We start from the raw sequence: 24,690 nt of genomic DNA on the forward strand, positions 1-24,690 counted from the left end.
TACTATATTGCATATACAGTAAGAACCCAGATTACATTTATTTCTTGTAGATGTTCTTCTCTTCAGAGTTGCCCCTGCTAGGATGACTTTTACAAATAATTAGAAGAGGGAATTAAACCCAATGTGGATCTACAAAGACCATAAAGAGTATGGGATGGAAATGAATGTAAGGACAACTAAAGTAATGGAGATAAGCAAGAAGAAAACATCATACATAAATATATAAAGTGGAAAGTCAACAATTAGAGCAGGTGAAGGGATATAAATACAATGGAACTTGAATTACAGAGCAAGGGGTTTGCTTGATGGAGAGACAAAGGAGAGCTTCTAGGAATTAGCATTGAGTTTAGGAAGAAATTATTGAGGATGTACATCTTCCCAGTGTTAGGTTAGAGTAGCAATACATGGACATATGAGAAAGCAAGTACTAAGAGACTGAGAAACTTTGAGATGTGATGCTACAGAAGGATAATGAAAATTAGCTGGATGTGAGAAGAGGTGATGAAGAGGATGGGCATAGAAAAGAGTATGGTGTTAGAGATGATGATAAGAAAGATGAGATTCATAGGACATATGTTAGGGGGTCAAGTGAGAAAATGGCGCAGTTTGTGACTGCTGTGGTGTGCAAAATCTGTAAATTTTGCTCTATATTTTTATTATATTTTGCTCAAGACAAAACAACAGATGAACTTAAATATAGGTCACTTGCATGGACAGTTAACATCAAAGGTAATCTGTTTTCCTGAATTGTACCAGTATCAGTACCATCTGTTTGAACTGAGCAGGAATTCAGGAGACGCCTCAAGCTGTATTGATGATTTTATCACCTGTGAAGGGAGAGGCACCAGGACTAAATTGGTTTACGGCTTGGGAAAGGAAGACACGCTATGATTCAAGCTGTATCCGATTACTTTACAATCTGCGAACAGAAGATGTCATGGGACTGGAAATTACAGTTTCAGACAGGAGATTATTAAAATATTAGAAACTTTATTGCTTAAAAAAAAGACATACTTAAATAGATGAAAGAGTTTGAGCAAATTCATTCATCATATTGACAACCAGCCAATCAGGTGTATGTAGCAATCACATCTTGTGAAGCCCCCCCAGTAGAATTTCATAATAAATATGCCTCGTCTGAAGTGCGACAGAAGAAGAGAACAGAATGATGTCAGAGGAGGGAAAGAGCGACGTCAGAAGAGGGTGCCAGCAACATGCGGCTGTTTCCATCTGATTGTCAGCAAAGCATTTCATGAACAGCTTCAAGTGCTAGATCACAAGTGACATTCATCCTTGACATCTTTACTTTTTAATAAGCTTTTTCTAAAGACTATACAAAGAGTTACCCAAAAATAACCTGAATTGGAAAAAAAAATGTAATAACTTTCAGTTACTCAAACTTTAGCCTACTTCAAAGTACTCTCCGTATTAATTAACGCACTCATCCCAATGGTTTTCCAAATGGTGGAAACATTTTTAGAATCGCTGAAGAGGAACGTTGTCCAAGGTCTGCATTGATTTTTCTTTGACTTCCTCCATGGTACAAAAACACTTTCCTTTGAGTTCTTTTTTCATATGCGGGAACAAGAAAAAGTCACATGGAGCAAACAAAGATCAGGCGAGTAGGGAAGGTGGCAAGAACTCCAAGACACACAAGTCAATTCAGAAATCTCTTCAATAGTCCGATGATGATCTTCGTAAATTGGATTGCAAACTTTTTCAAGATTTTTGTCATTCCTAATTGTGCAAGGCTGGCCAGATCTTGGTTGCTCTTTAAGTGACATTTCCCCTCATTTGAAATGCATAAACCACTCGTAGACCTGCGTTTTACTTAAAGCTTCCTTTTTAAAAGCAGTTTCAAGCATCAGTACAGTTTCAGCAGCTGTTTTCCCTAAGAGAAATCAAAATTTAACACAGATTCGCTGTTCTTTATAATCACCCATCACAAAAATCACATAACATGTCTAATAAGCACCAAGAAAAACCAACACAGAATGCCATACAAACAATACAAAGCTTGGCACTTGGCAAATTGCCACAGAATACTGTAAGTATGCTACACATAGCGGCAATTTCGCAACTAAGTCTAGATTGCTCGCCAGGTACAGATTCTGGCTATTTTTGGATACCCCCTAGTTTAACCAGGCTTTACTATGAATTTTATTTTCAATTATTCTTTGTTCTATTTGGTATTATTATTCATGTAATAAATACCATGCTGCTTTTTAACTTTCTATGTTCTGTCTTCATGTCTAGAGTGATTGAAGCAATAAAGTAGATATTTTTAAGAGCAGCTGGTGCAGCTGGAAGTTTGCCATACGCTCTGTGCTGCAAGGTTTATTAAGGGAACAACCAAATAGTACGGAACAGTACGTAAGGTAAGGCATTCTCGGTTGATAAATGGCCTTTAGCCAAGGATGTTGTGCCTTTGTATGTTTAAATGTATTTCTCGAGACCGAAGTAATGTTTAGGTTTGACATATATTTTAAGACATCATATGTTGTCCATGCTGACAATAAGTAAGTCTCTTGAAGTGCCAGAAGGGTGACAGACTGTGTTATTCCTAAGGCACTCATGTGGTTTAAACTGCTAGATGTTAACCAGCTGTATGTGTGGCATTCATAGGGCACTGTTGAGTTTCTGTGTGTATGCATATATCCATGTATGTGTGTGTTAATCTTAAGGTGCGACAGTAGACCAACCCGGTAACGAATCTGATGAGTACACTTACCCCTAAGTAAAGGGTAACTAGTGGGAAATGTCACAATAACACAGTGATAGAAGGAAGAATAGATGGAACCAATGGCAAAGGAAGACAAAGAAGAATGTGAACAATGGTCAGCATCGAAAGAATGGGAGGAAGTTAAAAGAAAGGCAGAAAAGGAAATGCAGGAGAAGAAGTTGGATGTGGCAGAAATGAGAATGTGGAAATGGATGTGTTTGAGTTACAAAAAAGGACAGAATAAGAAATGAGACAATCAAAGGTACAACAAAAGTGGAGGAGATATCTAAGAAAATACAGAAAAGTAGGATGAAGTCATATGGATGTGTGATGAGGAGAGACAAGGAACATGTGGGCAAAAGAGTGATGGAAATGGAAGTGCAGGGGAAAAGAAAGCAAGGAAGGCCAGAGCAGAGGTGGATGGTTAAAGTAAAAGAAGATCTGAAGGAAGCATGTTTGACTGGCGAGGAGGTGCAGGACCGAGCTGTTTGGAGAAGGATGAGCGAGCACATCAACCCCACAAAGAAGTGGGGAAAGATAAAGAGGAAGAAGAGGAAGGTAATGTTAAGACAAGATTTCCCATGACATACTCAGTCATACTGCTAAGCAATTGCTCCATTATTTCCCAAATGTTTTTTTATGAAGTGTTTCCTTGAATATTATTCTGGATAATTTACACCATAAATAATTCATATGTAAGGAGTAGATGTCCCATTAGCAGGCAGTGTGGTGTAGTGGTTAAGGCTTTGGACTTCATACCCTAAGGTTTTGGGTTTAAATCCCACTACCAACACTGAGTGACCATGAGCAAGCCACTTGACCTGTCTGAACTTCAACTGGAAAAACCAAAAAGAAATTCAACCATTCAATTCAATATCATAAATGTAAATCACCTTGGATAAAAGCATCAGCCAAATAAGTAAATGTACAACCAACGAAGTGTAATTTACTGTTAATGACAGATGTTTCAGTCTACTGATAGCGGCATCTGTAGTTCAACTCCTCAGGATGTCGGAAGAATTAAATCCCAAATTTACTGTACTAAATCTGTAAATGTAAGCCTTTTATATGAGAGTCACTTTACATGTTGAAGATCTCATCAGCAAGATCTTATATTTTTGCAGGACACTAAACCCGATGTTTTCTCTCTGAAGAAATCAGGCACATCACTAGTCTGATTTCAAAATTCAAACAACTTTCTCATCCTCTCCATCTTGGATTGTGTGCACCTTTGCTGGATCTGATGGCTCGGTGCACTCTGACCCAGAAACACCTGCTCACAAGGACCAGCAGCAAAATCAACACCAGGGCTGATATTCCAAGTCGAACCCCATTTTCAGTTGAGAAATCTGTGGAATAAAAGAGTTCAGTTGTTACGATTTTTATTTAGGAAGTTTCTGCCTCAATTCAAAAATCCATCTTGCTAATGCTAAGATAGCATATTTATTCCAAAATTAATTAAATTTATTTATATAAGAGAAGAATGGTGGTGTGATGATGTGGTGGTTAGCACTACTGTCTCACAGCTCCAGTGTATTTCCCCTCAAACTCCAGGTTAGACATCATTTTTTGTGGAGTCCACACATCCTCCTCATTTCTACATGGGATTTCATCAGGGAATTCTCATTGGGGATATACTTTAGACAAAATTAAATACATTTGGAAGTGTAATGTATTCTGAAATGTGGCAGCAACTAAATATTAACAAAATGATAATGCTGATAATGTATGCATAGAAACTCCCCAAAATCACCCCAAATTCCCACTTTAATAATAATAATAATAATAATCAGTTTTATTTATGTAGTGCCTTTCATACACTCAAGGACACTTTACAATTCAATACACACATTAACAAGACAGTAGAAATCACATACAAGAAAATGAATAATACTCATTTAAAAGATGAGTTTGAAATGAATAATTGATTTTTCCTCGGGAAGGCTGAGAGGAAGAGAATTCCAAATTTTAGGGTCCATCACACTGAAAGTTCCACCCCCAAATCTGTATTTATGTGCAGTGAGTAAGTTAGCGTCCGATGATCTTAATGCACGGGCAGGAGTGTAAGGAAGGCAGCCGCTCAGACAGATAATGTGGGACTAAACCATGAAAGGCTTTAAAGGTGCACTGCAAAAAATGAAATCTTAACAAGCCAGCCAATCTTGAAAAGAGATAATAGATCTTGTTTTTCTTATTTTAAGAATAACTGACTTGAGTAGATTTGTATGTGTAAGATATATAATCTCATTTTTAGAAAATTTAACAAGTTAAACTTTTTCACTATATTGGCAGATAATTTTGCTTGATTCTAGTACCTTTTTTTTGTTTTTCTTGTTAAAACAAGAAAAAGGATACTAGAATCAAGCAAAATTATCTGCCAATATAGTGAGAAAGTTTAACTTGTTAACTTGTTAAATTTTCTAAAAATGAGATTATATATCTTACACATACAAATCTACTCAAGTCAGTTATTCTTAAAATAAGAAAAACAAGATCTATTATCTCTTTTCAAGATTGTCTGGCTTGTTAAGATTTCATTTTTTGCAGTGTGAGAAGAATCTTAATACATAATTCGCCAGCCTCCTCACTCACTCACTCACTCACTCACTCACTCACTCACTCACTCACTCACGTCCGTCCGAAGCCGAATGCGCAGTCGACTTTTGCGCAGCTGCCCGAAAAACCTTACAAGACCGACATCGCGGCAGGCGGCGGATTTACGGCCGCGAAAATTCAAAGAGAAAGGCGACTTCGACCGACATCCAACCCCAACATCGCGGCAGGCGGCGGATTTACGGCCACAAAAATTCAAAGAGAAAGGCGACTTCGATTAAAGCTCTAGAGGCCTGAAAGGCGATTTCGACTACAGCTCGAGGCCTAATTACGCATTCTGATTCAATTACGCATTCATTCAATACACCTATATCAGGTTTGTGGTGCTTATACTTATTACTATACCACTCGTGCCCGTTTCATCTTACGTTGTCGAAACGGGCTCTTTGTCTAGTAATTTTATATTTGATTCTTGAAAAGGCTGGTAACCAAAGTAAATCACATAGGACAGGAGTGATGGGAGCAGATTTTTTAGTGTGTGTAAGTAGACGAGTGTCAGAATTCTGAACATATTGTAATCTATTGATATACTTAGTCGGGACGCCATAGAACATTTAACTAGAAAGGATGGCCAGTCCCAACAAAACCCCACATAATTCTTTATTTATTTGTCACATACATTGTTATACAGGACAACACGCAGTGAAATGCATCTTTTCGCATACCCCTTGGGGTCAGAGTGCAGGGTCAGCCATTGTACAGCACCACCCTGGAGCAATTGAAGGTTAAGGGCCCAGCAGAGTAGCATCTCTTTTGGCAATGACGGGGATTCGAACTGGCAACCTTTGGGATGCCAGCGCAGATCCTTAGCCTCAGAGCCACCACTCCGCCCACATATCTTTATATATATATATATATATATATATATATATATATATATATATATATATATATATATATATATATATATATATATATATATATATATATGTATAATCCAACATCTGTCTGTATGTCTGTGCGCTTTTCACAAGAGAGCTACTTAACAGATTTAGATCGTTTTTTTCTATGATTTGTTTGAACAGCAATACCCGTTTGTTCAGCAGACATTATCAGACTGTTAAGGAGTACCGTTTGACATTTTTGAGAGAGAGATCAGAACTATGTGTGTTTTAGAGGGTACCTGCTCATGGCCACGTGCTTTTCTCCCCACGTGGGGGACGCTCTCCCATCAGAGCAGAACACAATCAGATATAGTGCCAATGGTTTGGCCAGAATTACATTTCTTTTTATTTTTTATTGACTTTTAAAGTGTCCCATTTCACTACTATGTGGGCACAGCCATGGGGGACAGTTAGTATATACATAAATACAGTATACACAGAACTCTCAATATGACCATAAGGAACAAAAGATGCCCCTGTCCAGGTGAGATACATATATATACATAAATATAAACAACACCCACAGGACGACTTACGGAACAAAAGACGCCCCTCCCTCCCCTCCAACCTGATCAGGTAAAGCACACAAGTCCAGACTGACACTCCAATGGGTTATTGTCCATGAAGAAAGGAGAAACGTGCGAAGAGGACAATCAGATTGGAACGGATTGAGGGATGATAGATGACGGCGTTATCCCGAAAGTAGAAGAAAGCACAAATCTCACCCTCTGAAATTGGCAAACCAAAGTGTATGGACAGTCTGAAGGAAAAACATAAGGAGTGCAGGTGGCCACCTCACTAAACTTATCTCAGCGTTTTCCTTGAGAAATAAAAAAATACCTTTTGTGAAAAGAAATATTAAATTTCCTGAAAATAGCTCCTAAAGGGTGAAGATATATAGAAGATAAAATAAGACCCAAAATGGATCCCTGGGGAACACCACATTTAACAGGAGCAGTAGACAAGAAGGAGGAATTAAAAGACACTGAAAAGTGTCTACCAGTAAGATATGACCTGAACCAGTTAAGAGCAGAACCTTTAAGCCCAACAAGATCTCATGGTCAATGGTGTCAAAAGCTGCACAAAGTTCTAGGAGGACAAGGACTGCTGTGCCACCTGAGTTAGTAATAAAAGAGAGATGTCATTAAATACTTTCAGGAGGGCATTCTCAACACCATGATAATGCCGAAAGCCAGATTGGTAGGTCTGAAATAAATTATTGGAGTTAAGATGATCAACCTGTTGATTATAAATAATTTTTTCTTGCCAGAAATGGCAATTGGAAAAATTAGCTAACACTCCAGGATCTGAATCTGCCCTCTTTAGACAACCAACCGCATGTTTAATAAATGAGGGCACAACACCCTCACTAATAGAAACATTGATAATAGGTAACAAAAATAGAACCAGAACCCAGAATCTTCAACTAAGAATTAGTGGAGGAATTGTCTTTTTATACATTTCCAGATACTGTAATATGACCAGTACTATGAGACCTACCTCCATGCTTGCTCTTAATCAGAGACCTGTATCTAGACTATCAAATTCACAATTATGATCTCATAAGTGTTCCTACCTTCCACTTGAATGCTGATCATGTTGCTGTAAGCTCTTCCTCCTCCTGGTGACTCCACAGCACACATGTAGTTTCCACTGAGGGTCTCTTCAAAGTACTCTGTGAGGAGCACTGAAGAGTTGCTGCTTTCCCTCACAGTGATGTTGTCTTTTAGAAAGGTGAAGATGAGGTCTGAGTTGGAGCTTTCACCACCCATAGTTGTGCAATGAAGGCTAAAAGAAGACCCCACCTTCACAGAACGTCCAGATGATGAAATCAAAGTCACAGAGAGATCTGAGGAAGAAAATGACACCTAGAGAGTTACCGTACATTGTGTATGTGGACAGACTGTTGGACAAATGACCTCAAGAAATCTCTTCATTCATTTCTGAAGACCTTTTGATTAACTGTACAAAGAAAAGACATTGATGCCTAGTGCTGTAGGTATAGCCGTGTGAGTGCAAAAAAAAAAAACGTAAACAAAGTGTAATAAAAACCTGCATTCCATTTTCTAAAATAACAAAATCATACTTGGTAACTGTAAGAGAAGGTCAGAAGGAATTGCATTGCGTGTTTATAGACTTAGAGAAAGTGTATGTCAGGGTGCCAAGAGATGAGTTATGGTACTGTATGAGGAAGTCGAGAGTAGCAGAAAAGTATGAGAGGGTGGTGCAGGATATGTATGAGGACAGAGTGACTGCAGTGAGTTGTGCGGTAGGAATGACAGCATCGTTCAAGGTGAGAATGGGAATTAAATCCAGAATCAGCTCTGAGCCCTTTCCTGTTTGCAGTAGTGATGGACAGGTTGACGGATGAGGTCAGACAGGAGTCTCTGTGGACTGTGATGTTCCTGGGTGACATTGTGATCTGCAGTGAGTAGACAGCAGTCTGAGGTGAACCTGGAGAGGTGGAGGTATGTACTGGAGGAAAATGAAACTCATTAGGTAGTAAGACGAAGTACATGTGCGTGAATGAGAGGCAAGGTGGTGCAAGAAGCAGAAGTGGTGAAAGTTGACAAATTGAAATACTTGGATTCAACAGTCCAAAGCAAGAGAGAGTGAAGCAGAGATGTTGAGAAAAGAGTGCTGGCAGGTTGGACTGGGTAGCAGGAGTGATTTGTGATAGATGAGAAGATACTATTATTTTCGCTCAGAGTAACAAGGGTAGACAGGATTGAGTTTGTTAGAGGGGCAACACAGGTACGACAGTATGGTGACCAAGTGAGAAAGGCTAGATTGAGATGGTTTGGGCACGTGCAGAGGGAGGGATGAGGGGTACATCGGGAAAAAAATGAGTGTATAAAAAGGCAAACCTATAAAATAGCTCCATATGTGCACCCTTCAAAGCTGTCTCACCGTGAGTTTATAACGAAGAGTTTAGGCAAGGTTTATGTTCTGTATTTCCTACATTATTTACACATAATTATCATAGCATCTTTCCTATACTAGTATTACTATATTTTTCCACATCAACCCAGTTTGCTATCAAGGAATCATAAAAGGAAGAACTTTCTCCATTCTGTTTGGAAAAAAAACCTTGGCTAAAATCTTGAAAATGGAGTTCAGCATAAATATTGGTCTTTTGCGTTTTTATTTCTTGAGAACATTGAATATGGATGTCTGAAGTAGCATTTGAAAAAAGGACAACCCCTCGTTTTGATGAATATCGATGACATTACATAAATTTATTTGAACTTTTTTTCAAAACAATTCTGCTGAGTAGTAATTCTTGTTTGTAAGGCGTTCAAAACTAGCATATTTGGAAAAGCTTTGAAAAACATTTATACAGGCAGCAGTGCTGTCAGTCCATGTGGAATAGTATAATCTTAATTTCTTAAAATTATGAAATATTTCTGTAAAAAATTATTCAGTTACAAGCTGAAACAGTAGGCAGGCAGAAGATATTTGACCATTGAAATGTCAGCTGAGAATGGATAAAGAAGCTCCATCTATCAGGGACCAACAGCTGTATAAAGTTCACCGTTTAACAACTCGACAAAAATTTGAGATTAAGCTACATGGACTCTGATGGGGACATGTCATGGTACAATATGAACTGGTGATCTACTGGGTGGCCTGGTCGGTCACAAAACCATTCATACTTTAACCTCTTCCAGTTTCTCATTTCTGCACATTGAATTACAAATACATCCTTATTTCTGAGAGCTAATTGATGTGCTTCAATGTCAGCAGGTACATTGGTTGTCAGCAAGTTCACAATAGTTTAGAATTTTGCTGGAAGGTCATGAGGCAGCCTCCGTTATGATTCTTAGCCTTGTAATTTGTCACCCTGAAGATGACATGATCTAGTGGCCACAGTTCTTAAATTTGACATACTTACCGACTCAAATCATGTAATGTCTCAGTGGCTTTAGGCAGCACCGGTTAGCTACTCTACATGGTGGCTACCTCTACCATAAAAATGATGACTGACCAAATTTAGCCTCATGTCTGGCTTGCATTGACATGTGAGACCCCTGCACCTAAGTCTAAGACACTGCCCATTAGAGCAAATTCATTCTCTCACCTGACACGAGTAACTGAATAGGATCACTGAAATTTGAGTAAAGATCTCCTTTTCCGGCACGGCACCTGTACTCCCCAGTATGTGAGAAAGTCACCGGGCTAATGATGAAGTTCTGATCCACTTGTGTTATTTGAGGGCGTCTGTCTCCAGTCTTGTGTAGCTCATATTGCCACCCTATGGGGTCACCGTCTACTTCACAGTGAAGATGGACTTGGTCTCCAACAAATACACTTTCCAGCATATGTCCAAAGATTCTTCCCAGTCTGGATGTCCTATCTGAAATAATTCAAAATGTAAAATGTGAACACTGGAGTCAGGTAGAGAAGAACATGATAGTTTTCATTCTTTCACCACATCCACTTATTAAAATCAACAAATGCTAGGCACCCCACATCAAATCTCTCACCCCACCACATTTAATACTAGCTGGTGTGATAAAGCAACACAATGGTTCATAAATCCAAATGTTTGGATGCAAGTTCTACAGGATTGGATTCATCTCTTTTGACTAAAGCATGTTGTGAGCTTCTATCCCATAATTCAGGACTGGACAGCCAGTGCCAATGCCATAACATTTAGATCTGGGGTGTCAACACGGTTCTTATTGGGGTGAAATGAATACAGACTTTCCCTGAAGTCAATTTTTTAATTACAGTAGATAATGCTTGATGTCAATGTAAGTCTACATCTTGCAGATATGAATTTCTAAAATTCTCCATTTGCCATTTCTGAGAAACTCATTCAAATGTTTTGTACACTGAAGAGGTTTGGTAACATCAATTCAAGAGAGGCCCACCAAAGCAATGCTGATTGAGAAGACAGGCTAGGTTACAGGATGCTCTCCAGATCTGCTGGAGGTAGTAGTGGAGCAGAGGAAGAAGACAACACTGATGGTTATTATGAATAATAATGTTTGACAGCTTTAGGTTTCATGATCCTGACTGCTTTATCTTTACAATGGACATCATCTCTCTGTTCACAGTCGTTCCTCACGGTAAAGGTCTCATTGGCCTCAAGCAGGCATTCAAAAGATGTCCAGTCCAGGATCCGCCCATGAACACCCTCATCAGACTAGCAGAACTGGTTCATACTCTCAATGCTTTCTCTTTGTATACCAACTTTTTTCACCAGCTCAGTGGTGTTGCAATAGGTACTGGAATGGGACCTAGCTTTGCCAATATCTTTGTTTTCATCTTCAACCTCCATCTGGGTGGAAAAGTGTTTCTTTTCTTCTTTTCGACAATTGTGCTGGTGCTGCCTCTTGCTCCTGAAGACAATTACAGGAATCCATTAATGATTTAATTAGTGTCAATCCATCTTTTGGGTTTACAGTTGAGATTTCTACCACATCAACCTTTCAGGAGTCAATAACATGACAACTGACTCACACAGTTATCTTCTGTACTGCTCCTTCCATCCCAGGCATACTAAAGACTCTCAACCTTTTTGTCCCACATCCATAGGCTCTCATTGACACATCTATTGGCAGTGATGAGGTCTACTTCTGTAACGAAGCACTCAGAATGAGGAGATTCTTCATTGATAACCCTACTCATTTTGTGGACAGAGCCCTCATTCAAGCCAGCAGTGGACCTCACAACATCCACTCTAATAGGAGTCCTAATAATGAAACCCACATTCTGCTGGTTTTCTCATTCCATCATAATATTCTATCTCTCCCACAGGTACAAAATTTCTCAGTTTTTCACATTGAACCTTCTACAGGAGCCTCTTTCCCTAAACCTCTCTTGATCTCCTTCTGTCGACCAACTAACCTAAGCAAACTTATCCACTGCTCATTTCACAGTGGAGAGACACCTTCCTTATCAGGCACTTTGTGCTGTGACAGGAGACACTGTGTCATTAGCAAATATGTCTCCAACAATATCCTTGTGTCTGGTCTTTCTCGTAAATTCAACATTAAACAACATGCCTAATTTACAGCATTTTTTGTAAGAAGTGTCCTGGCATCTACAAAAGTTAAACAGGGTCATTGCAGGGAGTGTTTGTGTCTGAGCCATTAAGATCAAAGGTCTTACAAAGTGTTAAGACAGCGTCTGCACAAATTATTGTCAAATGCAGGTAGACCAGGACATGTCAGGTCAGGCAGGCTCATAACGAGGGACAGGCAAAGGTCAAATTCGAAAGGATTGAGGTAACCAGCAAACAAAAAATGAGAGAGAAAAGAAAGAGAAGTCATGAACAGAAGGAAGTCAAAACTGAAATGAAAACGTGGTGCTAGACCTACTTGGAGAAAAAACTAACTATCCTGTAAGGTTTTCTTTGAAAGAATTTATCCACAGTGGAACGATGCTGCATTGTGGAACCTCCATATTTATAGCAGAACCTCCACATACGCCATTGATCACATGACACTTTCTGCATGTCAGATAAACAAAAGATGGTAATGATCAAAATTTGAATTTGTCAAAACAATAAAAATTGCCTAAAACTTCATAAAATTTTTTTATTATCCGTAATAAAAAAATCTCTCACGCAGCAAAAGGAATAGCATTCATTTAGGACACAAAGCCTATTGTAGAACACCTCACACCCCTTGATCATGGCCACACTAAGCTCTCTGGTTGTGTTCTTTCACAGGGCTTCAAGGATACTTTCTAGGAAAATCAGAAGAAGCTCAGCTCATTCTCACCCTTGGATCACATATTTCTGCAGGTCTTAATGGCCGACTAACTTTTTAATCTCTCCTTTCATTTTGTCTAATGGCAGCTTTTTCTCACCTACTCTCACCTTTCCTCTGCCCTGGCTTTATTCCCTTCTTCACCTGATGAGGACTAATCATTACATACCAACCATAGTGCACATTACAATCTCAAGATGCTGGCCTGCTTAAGATTCCAAGGATTAATAAAATAATACTGTTGGGGTTGAGCTGTGAAGCTGTGAAATGATTTGCCTGCTACTATAAGAAGTGCCCCTTCAGTCTCAGCTTTTAAATCCTTTCTGAAGACTCACTAGTTTAGCTTAGGATACCCTGACTAGAGCTGCTGATTAGCTATTGTGAGGGACAGCCAGGGCCTTTACCCAGCCGGGACTCTTCAGCAATGGAAGGACCAGGGGAGAGAGCTTGCACAGGGCATTATAGATAGATAGATAGATAGATAGATCTTTATTGTCATTGTCACTTTTACAAAGGAACAACGAAATTGAAGGTGCAATCGACTCAGTGTGAGGAATCTACCCCAGATCCCTAGATGGCAGCTCCCCTGGGTTGCATTGGTGCCCCGGATTTCCACAGGGTATTATGGGACTTGAAAATTGCCAGCTCAGCCCTTTTGAGTTCCATGGATGCCTCCATGAGGTGCTGCATGGTTTGGAGAGCCCTATTTCATGGGGCTTCCGTCTTAAGCGGAAGCGCTTTCAAACCACACTTTTGAGACACCCTCCTGGGAGTGCATAGAAGGAGCCAGTTACTTAAACTCTGGGAGCCAGAGTTGGGAGGATGGAGGACAAAACTTGCTGGGAGGAGCAGAGGAAGCAGTGATGGAGAGAGAAAGAAGACAAAGTTGCTTGGTGCTTATCATTGAGCTTAATTGTACTTTTGGTTGTGGTGTGGGAAGCGCTTGAAAAAAGAGTTTCCCACAATTAAGAATCTTTGTGCTTTTATACCTGTGTCTGAGCATTTGTGTTGGGTATCTGGGGAGTGCTCCTTGGTGGTCACATTGTACAAAGTACATCTCTATTATTAGTCAACAGTACTAAAATATAAGTTCTATTTAGAAACTGATACTAACCCTCCTGTATTCTGTTCCCTCATGTGGGTACTTAGTGCCACTGCTCTACTGCCAAGTTGTTTGCCTATGTAAAAGTCATCTTAGATAAAGGAGCACTGGAATCATCAGGTAGAAGGGTTCCTTTCATCTGATTGGCTGGTCCAGCACTGATTCAGCTGTAGAATGGTCAGTAGAAGGGATGCTGCTTGTTGGCCGAGGCATCCAGGAGTCTGAGTGCGTCTAGCTTGTCTGGCTCCTTTTTCTAAAATATGGCCATGGCTCTACAATGAGCTGTGGGCAGATGTTGTTATTTTTCATTTATGTTAATGAGTTTCTTTTTATTTTTGATGTATTTGAATAACTTTGTATCCTTATAAGGGTGGCACAGTGGCACAGTGGTAGCGCTGCTGCCTCACAGTACAGAGACCCAGCTTCTCTTCCTGGGTCCTCCCTGCGTGGAGTTTGCATGTTCTCCCCGTGTCTGTGTGGGTTTCCTCCCACAGTCCAAAGGCATGCAGGTTAGGTGCATTGGCGATCCTGAATTATCCCTAGTATGTGCTTGGTGTGTGGGTGTGTGTGTGTCTCCTGCGGTGGGTTGGCACCCTGCCCAGGATTTGTTCCTGCCTTGTGCCCTGTGTTGGCTGGGATTGGCTCCAGCAGACCCCATGACCCTGTGTTAGGATATAGTGGGTTGGAAAATGGATGAATGGATGGATGGATGTATCCTTATATGTAATAGCTCTGTATTTAGTGAGTGGTATCATCTACTGTGTGGTAAAGATATGGAAGAAGATGATCCACTGTGACAACCCCTAGTGGGAGTAGCTGAAAAAAGAAGAAGATCATCTACCATATTGTAGCATCTTGCCTTAAGATTTGTCACAGCACTGGTGAGGAGGGATGTGCAAGAACAAAGCAGTTTGTACTGTTGTGTTGCATTTCTGAGGTGGCCATGATAGACTGGCCATCTAGCACTGCTAATAGAATTATTTGTGGTCTGTTTGGTGTGTTGTATTTACCCCATTTTTTTGACACCAATTACACGCCCACCCTACCTGAAAGGGGGCCACTCTCTAAATTGCCCTTCTCATGTTTTCTTCCACTTTTTGTCTGGGGAGTTTTTTCTTGTCTTCTCAAAGAGTCAAGGATGTGGGGGTCCAAAAATACAGTTTTTACCTATTATATAGTGCCTTTCATATCTATCTATCTATCTATCTATCTATCTATCTATCTATCTATCTATCTATCTATCTATCTATCTATCTATCTATTGTATAGTGCCTTTCATATCTATCTATCTATATCTATCTATCTATTATATAGTGTCTTTCACATCTATCTATCTATCTATCTATCTATCTATCTATCTATCTATCTATCTATCGTATAGTGCCTTTCATATCTATCTATTATATAATGTCTTTCACATCTATCTATCTATCTATCTATCTATCTATCTATCTATCTATCTATCTATCTATCTATCTATCTATCTATCTATCTATCTATGATATAATGCCTTTCAAATCTAAATAACAACATTTTTTTCATTTTTACTTGTTTCTCTGTGAGCAGGGCATATAGTGCTTTACAGCTGGATTCACATGAATTTTTAAGTTAAGGGAGGTCATCAAACTCACTCCTGTTGAGCCCATTTACAGTCACCATTCCATGTGGCACCTACATTTTCCCCTTATTTATACCTCGCTGTATGAAGACAGGGCTCATCTTGCTTCCTGAATGACGGCTACCCACTGCTGACCCTGTCTGTAGTCCACACTCACCTTGAATTGTCAATGTAACAGGATTGCTTGATTCAGAGTACTGAAAAAACGGATGTTTAATGTTACAGTAATACACGCCGTTGTCAGACTGAGATGCAGACTGGATTGTGTAAGTGGCTTGGGTGATGCCTTCAATCCCTTTGTCCACGTTTGTCTCACTCCTTTTGAACCAGAGATATTGCTGGACAGGAACATTGCCTTGTGTTCTGCACTCCATAGTCACTGTGTCTCCAACGTACATTGGCTCCTTCTGTGTCAGTGACAACTTTAATCGTACTATAAAAAAGACAAGAATGAAGTTATATTTCAAGATGAAAATGTCAGTGAGAAACCCAGCTGCTCATCTTCATTGACTGGTATAAATATATTGTGTATTTTGTATAATTTGCTTGAGCGGTAACCTCCTCGTGACACTTCCCTAAATTTTATTAATGTTTAGAACCTTGCCTAATGCCAGCGGCCATCTAATATATGAGGTGAGACAGAAAAATAACCAGACTGGGCTTGGGGTTTTCCTGGAAAACTGTCTGGAGGTCGGCCAGACAGGAATCATAGAACTATATCCCCTCCTACACACCCTCTCAAACCACCGACCGGCTAGGTGTATCCTGTGAATAGCCCAGTCAGTATTTGCCCAACAATCGCTACACGAGTTGGTGCAATAATGTTGGGTGAAAAAAATCGAACAGCAAATCATCATCAAATTTTTTCGCGAATTTTCTCTTATTCCATAAAGAAGTTTTTGACTGACAAAAACATTCCTGTCCTCGATCATCCTCCTTGTTTGCCCAATTTAGCTCCCTGTCATTTTTACTTATCCCCAAATATCAAGTGACCTGAAGGGAACACATTTTTCTTCAATGGATAAAGTGAAGACAAAAACGGCAAGCCTGTTGAAGAGCCTCAAGCAAGAAGACTTCCAGCACTGTTTCAATCAATGGAAGATATGCATGGAGCAGTGTGGAGATTGGGAGGGGGACTATATAGAAGGTGACAATGTTTAGAATGCTGTAATTCATCAATAAATATATATTTTTTTTACCAATCTGGTTATTTTTGTGTCTCACCTCGTATTATGGCTTCCATTATATCATTGGTCACATGGCAAATGTATTGCATACACTAAAACCATTTGTAGACATCCTGACGTTCACACTCAGTAGCATAGTGAAGAATTTGTGCTCCCCGACAATAACAGGCATGGCGGCCTCTCCCTGAAAATAAGCACTTTCAATAGAACCCTAACTCCCATATTTAGCATTTTCACACATTTGATGTTTTTTTGGCTGCTGTTGTTGACATAAAAAAAGTTTTATCTGAAGAAGCACAAGTCACACAAACATAGGTGACTGCATCCCAGTTTTCCCTATCCTGATTTTTGCCTTTTTGAATAGAATGAAATGGGAGGCGTCATGGATACCAGACATGAGCTGGTGTTCTGGACAGGATGATTCAAGTACTCTTACCCAGCTGGTAGGCCAGTTTAATGGAAGGACAGGGGGAGACCAACTGCATGGAAAATAGGTGGCCATCTTCCTGGCCTACAGTGTCTGCATGGATATCCGCAGGGCAAGCTGGGAACTTCAGCCCTGCTTGTTTGCTGATGACATTGTGATGTGTAGCGATAGTAGGGAGCAGGTTGAGGAGACACTGGAGAGGTGGAGATATGCTCTAGAGAGGAGAGGAATGAAGGTCAGTAGGAACAAGACAGAATACATGTGTGTGAATGAGAGGGAGGTCAGTGGAATGGTGAGGATGCAGGGAGTAGAGTTGGTGAAGGTGGATGAGTTTAAATACTTGGGATCAACAGTACAGAGTAATGGGGATTGTGAAAGAGAAGTGAAAAAGAGAGTGCAGGCTTGGTGGAGGAGAGTGTCAGGAGTGATTTGTGACAGATGGGTATCAGCAAGAGTGAAAGGGAAGGTCTACAGGACAGTAGTGAGCACAGGAGACAGAGCTGGAGGTAGCAGAGTTAAAGATGGTAAGATTTGCATTGGGTGTGACGAGGATGGACAGGATTAGAAATGAGGACATTAGAGGGTCAGCTCAGGTTTGGAGACAAAGTCAGAGAGGCGAGATGGCGTTGGTTTGGACATGTGCAGAGGAGAGATGAGGGGTATATTGGGAGAAGGATGCTAAGGATAGAGCTGACAAGGAAGAGAAAAAGAGGAAGGTCTATGAGAAGGTTTATGGATGTGGTGAGAGAGGACATGCAGGTGATGGGGGTAACAGAACAAGATGCAGAGGACAGAAAGGTGGAAGAAGATGATCAGCTGTGGCAACCCCTAATGGGAGCAGCCGAAAGAAGAAGAAGTTAGGCAGTCCTGCTGTGGTCCACGGGTGCCATAAGGAGGAGCTGCAGGAACTGATTGTCCCTTTTTTAAAGAAGTTCTGCCTGACCAGGAGATGCTTCTGGTGTGCAATGCTGTGGCGCCGCATGAACTCCCAAGTCTGGCATAAAAGAAGCTGAGTTTCTTACATGGGTGGTCAGAGTCAGGAGAAGAGTGGATGACACAACATTAGGAGATGTGGAAGGGGGCAAGAAGATTTCGTATTAATCGGTTGTGAAAAGAATTTGGAGGTACTGTGAAATAACAAAATATCTTCTGTTTGAACCCAGGACTGTGTTGTGTAGTTGTGTCTGGGGGTTTGGAGATGCTGCAACATCCCATACTGGTCACAGAGTGAGCCATGTCACAAATACTTATTCCAAAAAATCCAGTTCCATGTTTACACGTAACTGGTAACTGTCAAAGACAGGTAATTAAATAACCTGAACATATTTACTTATCTCTTGCCCTACATGTACCTGTCAGTGCCTTTTCCTCGGTATTCATGTGTGTCTGAACATCTCTTTATCGGCGCTCCTTCTCTTGAGCGTATTCCCGTGAAGCCTGCTTATTTTCAAGGAGACTCGCTCACCACCCCTCCAGTTTTATATTTCTTATCTTCTAAGACGACTTTCTCATGTGCCCCTTACTCCTTTACTCCTCCTCGTGCATCTTGTATTCACATTTCCATTAAAGCCAAACGGACCAATCACATCAAAGCTGAACTGCCCAATCAGATTGCTTTGAAGGACTGGATACACAGACCTTAGTGTTTTATTATAAAGTAGACAAGAAAACATAAAACGCATCACAGAACAACAAAAGTTTTTAGGACTTGTTTTCATTTTACTACACAAACCTCAATATCTTACCTTTAAACTGCGCTGAGGACAACCCTGTAGTGAGGCCTGAAACAACAGAAAGAAAAAAGAACCTTGAGACAGACGTACGTGGATGGAGTAATGTGGAGAAAGTGGCTTGAGGCTCCATGTTTCAGTCCCAATGAGCACGAGAAGTTTGACAAACGAGAATCCATCGAGCTCCTTGGGTCAACAAATAGCTATGTATCCCCAATACCTCATCCAGATAAGCTTCAAAAATGGTCAAGAGTTCCTCTTCAGGGTTCAGCTGTTACACCGTGTGATTACTTCACTGCAGCTTGCTTCATTTTCAGACTTATTTTTATCTTTTTAATGACGCCACCAGCTTCACTTGCCACAGTTTCCTCTTTCTCATGGCTCTCTCTTTGCCTGGAGTCACTTACAGTGAGATGTTAGGATCTCATTCTAAGTTCTTGAAGTAGTTCTGTTAATATTACTACTCAATTCAATGTATTATTTTTACATTTATCCTCCCTCAACCTACCAAGAGAAATAGAATAAAAATAAACCGGTAAAACAGATCATTCAAGGTACCCCATCAAGTCACCTAAAGGCTGAGAGATGACATCTGTCTGACTGTGTACAAGGCCTTTTTTCATTTTAAAAGATAAAACTTGGGTTTAAACTAACTCAGCAGCAATCTTTAGATCACAATAAGACAAGAAGTGAAACTATACGAAGTTATAAAAATAATAAATGTAGCCCAGATTGATTTCATGACTACCAAAATTAATTGAACATTGTGCCTTTAGTCATTCTTAACTCTGCATTAGCAGACAGACCTGCAGTTAGCCAGGGTGTAGGTGTGTGTGTGTGTGTGTGTGTGTGTGTGTGTTATGCCACAGATTACAATGTGTCTGATTGGTTCGTGGGGCAGAGACATCCACTTGCCTGCTGTGAGCGGTGGGCTCTGGGAAAAGAAAAAAGGGAGGTGCGAGAGAACGGGGGAGGGGGGAGGGTTATGTTAGAGCTCCTCGAGAGAAAAAAAAAGAGAGGGCAGAAGGTTCTGGAAGAAGAAACAGAGAGACAGGATTTAGCAAAATTATTGAAACTTTGAATATATAGAGTCAGCAGCAATATACTGTAAGTTATTAAATAAATGACTTGTGGACGTTTACTGAGAGTATAAAGAAGAAAAAAGTAGCACATAATATATTTTATGTTGTTAAAAGGACTGGCACAGGTGGAAGACGCTGGCATGTTTGTTGAGGGAGCAATTATTCTTAGTTGGGCAGAAGATCGCTCAGGAGAGAGGACTGCCTTCTTAAATCAACGCGGGAGAGACACTTTCCAGGGCGGAGACTTTTCACGGGAGATCAAAAACTAGTCTGTCCATGCGGGAGACACGCGGTTTGCAAGATACTGGTTCGCAGCTTCCTTTAAAATGGAATTTCTCTGCAGAGGTGGTAATTATACACTTGGACAGAGGTTCACTTTTCTGATGGTTCATGTGAGCAGAAAGGCTCTTTGAAAGTTTCTGGACCCACGTTTACTACCTTCAGTACAGGCCTGCAACGGGTGTGGGTGAATGCCAGTGGGTATGTGTGTGGGCCCATGCACTGGTTAAGTATTAACTCTATCTATCTATCTATCTATCTATCTATCTATCTATCTATCTATCTATCTATCTATCTATCTATTATATAGTGCCTTTCACATCTATCTATCTATCTATCTATCTATCTATCTATCTATCTATCTATCTATCTATCTATCTATCTATCTATCTATCTATTATATAGTGCCTTTCACATCTATCTATCTATCTATCTATCTATCTATCTATCTATCTATCTATCTATCTATCTATCTATCTATCTATTATATAGTGCCTTTCACATCTATCTATCTATCTATCTATCTATCTATCTATCTATCTATCTATCTATCTATCTATCTATCTATCTATCTATCTATTATATAGTGCCTTTCACATCTATCTATCTATCTATCTATCTATCTATCTATCTATCTATCTATCTATCTATCTATCTATCTATCTATCTATCTATCTATTCATACATAAATTGTTGACAGAGATTTGATTGAGTATTTGTCTGCTATCATTGTAATTCATTCTCAAAGCTGTAGCCTTTGTACTGTGGACACACAGTAGAACTCAACCTTGGAGGTTCACAATTTCGATGTTCATATTTTTTGAGTATTCTTTACTAGTTAGATTTTGAATTATAAGTAACACGTGTTAAGTTAAGCTGCTCAGCCTCTGAGGTTTTATTCTAAAACACATGCTAAGGAAATGGCGCCTCGCCTATGGGGTTGCATGTGAAATGTTATTTATGTAACACACACTAAGAAAGCCACTTAGCCCCTGAGGTTTTATTATATGGCACATGCTGGTTAAACAGCACTTATCCTCTGAAGTTAGTTTTGAAAAACCAACTAGTGGCCATAATCAGATTGCTTTGTAGGCGAACATAACCCTTAAACATTATAAACAACTGTAAGTCACACTAGCTTCAATATTAAAGTAACTTACAATTAACTCATTTCATAAAGACAAGCAATAAGCAAGTTAAAATGCTAAAAGTAAAGAAGTTTTTATTAACAAAAAAATGCTATGTGATTTGAATATAGAACACAAGAAATCTGACAAATGAGACAAGACCATTCAGTCCATGAGGCCCGTTTGTGTAGCTAATAGCTAAGCTGTCCCGCCATCTCATCCCAGATCCTCCTTAAAGGTGGTCAAGTTACCCAAGAAAGCTTTGAGAGGAGATTGCTGAATGAGGAGAGACGGCACTTCTTTATTTGTGTCTTCTAGATCTAGATGTGCTAAGCTAACTTGGAGATCCTAGCACCTCCAGAACGACCAGCTGTACTCCCAAAGACTGAAGCAAAATAAAACTGTGCAGAATAGAATGAGCTGAGCAAAACAACTTGGAGAAGACACTCGGTCAAAGAGACTGGCCTACAGGCCAGTCGGTATGGCTGACTATGGAGACTTACTTTTTATTCTCAGCAGGAGACAACGCGTGATGAGGTGACCTCTAGCAAATGTCTTCATGCAGTGAAAGGTAAAACAGCACGTCACCTGAACAGTTCAGCTATTCTGACAAATCAGGTCTGAGCTTCCACTCGGTATCTACTTTATGTAAACCTGCACGCTTTGGACTACCTGGACATTTTAATCCTACTGTCTCTTTATTTTTTTTGTATTGCCCTTGTATGCTACCTCATATTTTATTATTTTATACTTTTATCTTCTTATATTTAGCTTTTATATTCTGTAATGGTGAGGCCAGCAGGGGGCACTTACCCGTGGTCTGTGTGTGGATCCCAATGCCCCAGTGTTGTGACGAGGACACTGTGCTGTAAAAATGGCACCGTCCTTCGGATAAGACATAAAACTGAGGTCCTGACTTTCTGTGGTCATAAAAGATCTCTTGGCATCCTTTGTAAGGAGCTGTCCTTGCTAAATTGCCCACCTCAGCCTAGTTATTGTAGCCCCCTAATCATCCTGTCTCTCTAATTGGCTAACTGTCTCTCACCTCTTCACCACCTGACAGCTAATGTGTGGTTAGCGTACAAAAAATGCACCCAAATCAATTCAGAGATGCCTTTTCTGACTACAGCTCTAAGACAGATGTACTATGCCACCCCGCTACCCAAAAAATGGCTGCCGTCTCATCATCCAGGTGGATGCTACACATTAGTGGTAATCGAAGTGGCTCCACACTCACTGATTAGAAAAGAGCTATATAAATATAAAGAATAATTATTATTGTCATTGTAAGTTGCAATAATACTATCAAGACAAATCCCAGGCACACATTAGTGTACCTGGCTAATAAAGTGAATTCTGATGGCTGATTCTGTTTCTGATAAAAAATGGCAGTCCACACCGGGTGAATTCAGAGTTGCCAATCAAGACACTGAACCAGTCATGAATCATGCAGCAGTAGGCAGCCATAGACGATATTAAAAGTCTACAGCCTGTAATGTCAAACTGGTAGGGCGTTGTGACAATTATTTCCTTTGGCCACCATCCACGATGTTCTAAAAATATTCTGCTACTTAACTGTTCAGTTTTCAGTCTTCTTACTTAAGTCATCTTTATAATAAGAGAGCTAAGGTTGTAAAAAAAAAAAGTTTATTAAATCATTGAAAAGTTAAAAATGTACTTACAAATAATCAGATAAAATTCACAGGCTTGCATTCTCCACTTGATGTTAACACAGACAGAGCGCAGCAAGAGTACAAAATACACAGAATGAAGCAATTCTGTCACAAGTCTGTGACTTCACCCTCTGAGGGTTTCATAATAAATCAGCCAGCAGGCTATTCAGTGTATGTTTTTATAAACATTAATAATAAAAAAAGGCTTCCTGCAGTTTTGTATTTTCATGGGGCGGCAGGATGGCTAGCACTGTTGAATCACAGCTTCAAATTGTGTCTTCAAGTCACCTCTGGATGTCATTTTGTGGTGAAATCACACCCTGGTGTATAAGGAGCTGCTTCTGAGGGCCTTTGTAACTCGGACATCACTGCTTCGCCGGTGACTGCCAGTAGTACTGTGCAAATATCTGGATTGGAATGGATTGTGGTGTGATTCCAAGACAAAACACGTGTTCTTGCTATAACTCTGTAGGGTTTTTAATCTATAAATTCTGAATTTTATCCCAAAAATTGGATTATTCCGCATATTGTTTTGACAAAATTTTATACCGGATACCCTTCCTGACGTAACCCTCTCCCATTTATCCGGGCTTGGGACTGTAACAAAGAAACACACTGGTTTGTGCATCCCCTGTGGCTGGAAGGGTGCCTCAAGAGGAGTTGGGGTATTATATGAGGAAGTCAGGAGTGGCAGAGAAGTACGTAAGAGTTGTACAGGATATGTAAGAGGGAAGTGTGACCCTGGTGAGGTCTGCGGTAGGAGTGACGGAGGTGAGATTACATCAGGGATCGGCTCTGAGCCCTTTCTTATTTGCAATGGTGATGGACAGGTTTATAAACGAGATTAGACAGGAGTCCCCGTGGACTATGATGTTTTCTGATGACATTGTGATCTGTAGCGATAGGTTGAGGAGACACTGGAGAGGTGGAGATATGCTCTAGAGAGGAGGGGGTGAAGGTCAGTAGGAACAAGACAGAATACATGTGTGAATGAGAGGGAGGTCAGTGGAATGGTGAGGATGCAGAGAGTAGAGTTGGCGAACGTGGATGAGTTTAAATACTTGGGATCAACAGTACAGAGCAATGGGGATTGTGGAAGAGAAGTGAAAAAGAGAGTGCAGGCAGGGTGGAATGGGTGGAGAAGAGTGTCAGGAGTAATTTGTGACAGACGGGTATCAACAAGAGTGAAAGGGAAGGTCTACAGGATGGTAGTGAGACCAGCTATGTTATATGGACTGGAGACGGTGGCTCTGACCAGAAAGCAGGAGACAGAGCTGGAGGTGGCAGAGTTAAAGATGCTAAGATTTGCATTGGGTGTGACAAGGATGGACAGGATTAGAAATGAGGACATTAGAGGGTCAGCTCAGGTTGGACGGGTTGAAGACAAAGCAAGATTGTGTTGGTCTGAACATGTGCAGAGGAGAGATGCTAAGAATAGAGCTGTCAGGGAAGAGGAAAAGAGGAAGGCCTAAGAGAAGGTTTATGGATGTGGTGAGAGAGGACATGCAGGTGAAGGATGTGACA

The 24,690-nt window shown here is 40.2% G+C and overlaps 1 protein-coding gene across 1 annotated transcript; it reads right to left on the reverse strand.

Moving 5' to 3' along the window:
- Positions 1-1,110: 1,110 nt before the first annotated feature.
- LOC114667001 (leukocyte immunoglobulin-like receptor subfamily A member 4) lies at positions 1,111-23,283 on the reverse strand. Its single transcript, XM_028822068.2, has 6 exons — positions 23,176-23,283; positions 19,021-19,056; positions 15,819-16,094; positions 10,301-10,576; positions 7,796-8,068; positions 1,111-4,071 (listed from the first exon to the last, which is right to left on the reverse strand). Exons 1-6 carry the CDS (start codon positions 23,204-23,206, stop codon positions 3,923-3,925), a joined length of 1,041 nt encoding a protein of 346 aa, XP_028677901.1. The 5' UTR covers positions 23,207-23,283; the 3' UTR covers positions 1,111-3,922.
- Positions 23,284-24,690: the final 1,407 nt, after the last annotated feature.

Source organism: Erpetoichthys calabaricus, chromosome 16 (genome assembly GCF_900747795.2).
Source record: "Erpetoichthys calabaricus chromosome 16, fErpCal1.3, whole genome shotgun sequence".
Lineage (NCBI taxonomy): Eukaryota > Metazoa > Chordata > Cladistia > Polypteriformes > Polypteridae > Erpetoichthys > Erpetoichthys calabaricus.